At 40.5% G+C, this 5,654-nt stretch overlaps 1 protein-coding gene across 1 annotated transcript in view; it reads left to right on the plus strand.

The window, feature by feature from the left end:
• The window catches only part of PARK2 (parkin RBR E3 ubiquitin protein ligase), a gene marked incomplete at its 5' end in the record, with an annotated part of 569,778 nt that extends 565,255 nt beyond the window's left edge, over positions 1 to 4,523 (plus strand). The window contains one exon of the mRNA XM_017746201.1: positions 2,464 to 4,523. Within this exon, the coding sequence (XP_017601690.1) occupies positions 2,464 to 2,573 (110 nt within the window). The remainder of the gene's footprint in view (positions 1 to 2,463) is intronic.
• Between the last annotated feature and the right edge of the window lie 1,131 nt (positions 4,524 to 5,654).

Below are 5,654 nucleotides of genomic sequence, written 5' to 3' on the forward strand. Positions count from 1 at the left end.
AACAAAGATGATTAAGGGACTGGAGCATCTCTCTTATGAGGAAAGGCTGAGGGAGCTGGGCCTGTCCAGCCTCAGGAAGAGACACTGAGAGGGGACCTCATCAATGTCTGTGAGTATCTGAAGGGAGGTGCCAAGAGGATGGAGCCAGGCTGTGCTCAGTGGTGCCCAGCAATAGGACAGGAGGCAGTGGGCAGAAACTGATGCACAGGAAGTTCCACCTGAACATGAGGAAGAACTTCTTTACTGTGTGGATGACTGAGCACTGGAAAAAATTCCCCAGAGAGGTTGTGGAGTCTCCCTCACTGGAGATATTTAAAATCCATCTGGATACAATCCTGTGCAATGTCTTCTGGGATGACCCTGCTTGAGCAGGGAGGCTGGACCAGCTGACTCAATGTGGTCCCTTCCAACCTTACCTATTCCATGAGTCTGTGATTCCAATGAAAGACTACAAAGATTATAAAAAGAACTGTGTAAATAAATAGACATGGGAGGAGTGAAGAAAACAGGGACAAATTCTTCTCATGGTGCCCACTGAAAAACAGACAACCACGTGCGCAAATTGAAACACAGAAATTCCATTTAAAGGTAAGAAAATACTTTTACTGTGTGGGTGGTTGAAGACTGAACATGTTGCCCAGGAAGCGTTTCCATTCTAGGATACATTTGAAACGCAACTGGATGCAATCCTGAGCACCCTACTTTAGCTGCCCTGCTTTGAGCAGTGGGTTTTGGACTGGATGATCTCTAAAGGGTCACTCCCACCTCAGTGATTCTGTCACTTTGCAAATTAAAGCATGAAGCTTAAATGGTGCAGTGTTTGCCTTCTTCTTTGGTCATGGGTACTGCATGTGCCAGCTTCTAGGCTGCCATTTGTAAACTTAAAGAAGCACTTCAGAGCTGCCTACGTACAGCTGCAGTTAAGAGACTGACAACTGTACCTGAGGTCTGCCAGCAGTCCTCATTTGGGAGGAGTACACTGACTCCACTCAGAAGAATAATTCTGCTTTCCTTCCACAAACATTCCGTGGACACTGTCTTTTACAAGGGACAGTGACAATGCCAATAACTTTTCTGTAGTTTCTGGATGCCAATAACTTTCCTGTAATAGCTGAAGTGAAAGAGAGAAACACTTTCCCACAGCTCAGTCCCCAGTCCGAGTGAGTTTAAACACACATCCACATCTCGCAGAGGACTGCTGTACTCACAGAGCTTTAGGTCACGCTGCTTGAGGCACTCTCCACTCTTGACTGCTGATCTCAGCTGCCATGTAGCAGAGAATAACATGATTTATGTAGCCTAGCAGGGAGGGCACATGTTTGACAGAGGGCACCAGGACTGAGACGAGTTTTACCCAGTGACAGCTTAATCGAAACTGTAGGAGAAGACTGGATCTAAACTTTAAATAAACTGTAACATGGAAGCTGGCCATTTGTATGTTTACATTTAAATAAGATAAAAATCTTTCTGGCACATTGCATTTCTTACACAAAGATATAAACTGACAAATATACCTTGCTATCACAAGTAGTTTCCTCTCTCTGTCAGGTGAAGCAGACAGGCCTATTTTAACAAACCAGTTGTTGTTTGTTTTTGCCTTCTGAGAAACATTCTGGAGTGGCATTTATAAAAAAGGTGCTGTAAGGGTAGCAGCTCGAACAGTAGGGAGCACACACTCCCTGTACCTCCCCCATCACCATTTGGAGTCAAACCAAGATGACATTTCAGCATTTCTTCATACTGCATGCTTTTCTCTCAGTTTGAATTATACAAAAGATCTCTTTGTGTGGTAAGCAACATAATTTCCATTTGAAGTGTATTTCTGTAATGTTAATGTCTTATATATTACAAAATAAACTTTTGATCAAGGTTGTGAGCAGAGAAATTAAAGCTGCTGTCATGGTATGAAGAAGTAAGAAACCCAACATGCAAGAAGCATTGATATGATCAAAGGCTGCTTCAGATACTAAAAAGGTCAAATCAAACTATTAATGTCATTTTTGTATAATCAGGAGTCAGACACCAAAGCCTGTACCTTCTGATTTACTAACTTTGCAAATCTTGCAGTTGTTGAATCCAAATTCAAAAAATAATTTAATTTTGTTTATCTTATGGCTCACAGCTGGACTAGTATAGAGTAACCTTGAGGAGATATCTCCATGACTGCTTTGAGATGCCACAGATTATCATTTCTTTTCCCTATCCCTAGCATAGTCTTTTTAGTTTCCACCTACCCCTGCAGTCCCTCAAGTGAAAAAAGCACATTAAAGCCCAGTAAGAGAGGAGTAGCGAGTTTTAGAAAGCCCAGGGAAATATTCTTCAGGTTTGTACTTTTCTTTTATTAAATAATTTAGTTAGTTGGTAAATTAATGTCTAAGAAAGTCGATTTTAATGCTCTTAATTGCTGATTAACATCTCTGAGTGTTTGCCAAGTACCAAAGCCATTCTGTTGCGATTTTGCAGGTGGCTGCATGCACATGAAATGTCCTCGCCCTCAGTGCAGATTTGAGTGGTGCTGGAACTGTGGCCTGGAGTGGAACAGAACCTGCATGGGAGATCACTGGTTTGACTAGCAGTGCTGAGGCCAGCTCATGTTGCTGCTAAAGCTTGTTTTCATCAGGGCCAAATTCTGAACCTGTTGCTTAAACAAAATTCCCAGTGGTTTTAGGGACACAGAGTTCAGAAGTTGGCCTAGTTTGTTTGTTTTTTGCTTTATTGCATATGCAATCATACCAAAATCACATTGAAGTTATGCCAAGGCTTTTAAATCCACTAAGTAAAAAGAATAATTGTTTTAATGGACAGAGTTGCTCATCATGGTACAAAGAAGGGTAAATTACTACTTTTTGAACTTGTGCCGTCTGGAGAATAGGTAGCATTACCATGAAGAACCTTACTTGACATTTGTAGTCAGGAATCCATAGCTCTTGCAGGAGGGAGCAGCCTGCATACGTGTGTGTGTGTCCGAGTGTGTGAGCATCAAGGGGGGACAGAAGATGTTTCCTACACCATCTGCTTTTTTTCTTTGACCACTTCTTTGCTCATTCAGCACAATTTTTGATTTCGAGGCAGTATATCTTAACAGAATTTTTGGCAGAGGGAAGACTGTGGCTCTTAAGTTTTTTCTCAGGGTTTCTTCCTAACAGGCTTTCTGTAGGGGTTCTGCTTTCAAAAGAAATTCTCATGGAAACACCCAGCTTTATGTCATGCTTATGCTTGTGTATTTGTGACATACAACACAAAGCCCGCCTAGCTACTCATTAGAGACTTTGTTACCATGGGAAGATTAGCTAAGGATGCAGTTTCAGCCCTATCTGTGACTGTTGCTACAGTGGTGACTGCATCCAATTAAATGTTGTGCAAGCTACACTCACAGGGCTTCATTTTTCTTGTACTTACGGAATGCTTTGGACATGGCAAAGTGAGGCAGTAGGAGACTTCTCAGGGCTTTTCTCCACCATGATTCTCCTAAGCTGAATTAGAATATGGGCATGATTCTGAAAATTTATTTGTTGCTCTAATGGTGTGGGGCAGAGGGACAGCTTCGTTTTACAATGTTAACACCGTGAGTAAAGTTTAATAGCGTTTCTAAGTCTGAACAGTTTTACTGTTTGTGATCTTTACACTGATGTTTTATTCTGAAATGAAATGGGTTATGTCCACATCCAACACACCATGTAAGGATTTCCACAATTTAGTTTTGGAAAAAAAAACGCACAATAAATAAAGTGGTCAAAATGTTAAACTTTATTTCTTTTTTTCATTTGAATGCAAAGTGAGTACAAAAATGTTGGGTGGGTCATGCATTGCCTTGACTGATTCAAACTCCCAGCTGAGAGGCTAGCCCTTTGATCAAGACAATGTTAGCACAAAATAAATTCCACAATCATGGTCTTCCTTTTATCAAGTTTGAACTAATATTTTGTATGGCATGACTGTAGAGCCCTGAAAATATGGGTGTGCCTCATATCAGTGCAGAACATGAACCTTGAGGCATAAAAAAAAATCCCAGGCTCACTAGAAAAAATGTCGAATTGCTAAAACCAGTGGAATATTCATCTGTCTAAACTGGAAGTGACATTAAAAGTGTGAGGAAACAAAAGAGTAAATGGCATGAGGTACCAAAAATGAGAGAGTGAACTGGTAGAATTAAGAAAATGAGAAAGAAAGGAAGGGGCAATGAGAAGACAATGGACATTTCCTAAAGGTAATTATCCTGTTTGGCACTGCTAAACTAAAATTTATATAGAAGTAGCTACATTGAAGTGTAGGAGTGCAATTGAATGCCACAATGGAACTCATTTAAGTACTTTGTCTTAACAAGGGTATTTTACTGTGAACTCTGATTATCTCACGATTTGATTTCCTATATCTGGGTCTATTTTATAATTTATATGGCTTCTTTCCAACAGGCTAGGGAAAAAGTAACAGTGCTAAATTTTACTTTGATCATGTGTTACCTGGGAGTTCATCACTGTATTTCATATTTAAAAACATTCAGAATTAAAGAAGTCTGAATCTCCCTTTTTTTTTAAGCGTCTTTCTTATTTAGGATGAAGAAGTCATTCACTCTAAGGCAGTTTCACTGATTTAGAGCCTGATCTAACATGTTAATGTTTTAATTGTTAGGTAGAAACACATGATTTACACCCCTGGATCAAGGTCCATTGAAGTCAATGGACTATAGACTATCTACTGTATTTCTTTCTGGCCTAGGAAGGGCATGACAGGAGTGAGTCATAAGGCTAGAATAGAAACATCTCTTTCTTGGAAGAACTTGTCAGAGAACGGGATTATGAGCATTCATCTGAGACGTAAGCAAGGGCAGGAAAGGAGAATAAAGAAAGGAGTTCCAGCATTGGCTCAATGTGTGTTGCATCACACAGCCCAGAGTTTGCACTCTGCCAAAAACAAATGTGTATTCTGCCGAATTTAACAGAACATGTCCTGATCTTCTCTGTGTTAGTACTATATGTCTCCATGCATACATGCACAAACTTTGAGATGGTACAGGCTGTTAATCTGATTTCTCTTTATTGTAGGGTTCTCATCATTTCCACAATTTAAAGGGCATGAAAATTCAGGATTAATGCTCTGCTGACACTGTAAGAACACTGGAATTCCTATAGAGATGTGTGAATTGAACCTAAAATGTCCTGCACTGGTAACTTTTTTTTGCATGGAAAGTGCCATTTAAAAAAAAATATATATAAAACACCTTTTAAAAATCCTATTTATTTTGTAATTTGAAGCAAAACCAGACAGAACAAACCAAGTTGTCAGTGTCTATTCAGACTGCTCCTCTTATTTCAACTCTGAAATATCAGACTGAAATTCACCTCACTCAATTTTAGCTCTCTGGTCGGTTCAGTAGCTTCTGAAGCTTGTTGTGCATGTGTATGGTGCAGCCTGCTGAGTTTTTAGTACAATTGCTCATGGCTAGAGGTGTGGCGGCAACAGCCCTGCCAGAGACTGGGTGCAGCTCCTGACAGGATGCACCAGACCTGTCCTGTGTGCTCCTGCACACTCTTGGCTCGGTTGATGCATGAGGAGGGGAATCTTCCTTTTTTTAAAACTTTTTAAAGCACTGGCATTGCTTGCTAGCATTCCTGAAGCGAGCCTTGGCAAACCCTTCCTCAGGATTGGCACGCACA

The sequence above is a fragment of the Corvus brachyrhynchos genome, unplaced genomic scaffold, assembly GCF_000691975.1.
Source record: "Corvus brachyrhynchos isolate BGI_N302 unplaced genomic scaffold, ASM69197v1 scaffold70, whole genome shotgun sequence".
In the NCBI taxonomy this organism is placed as follows: Eukaryota; Metazoa; Chordata; class Aves; order Passeriformes; family Corvidae; genus Corvus; species Corvus brachyrhynchos.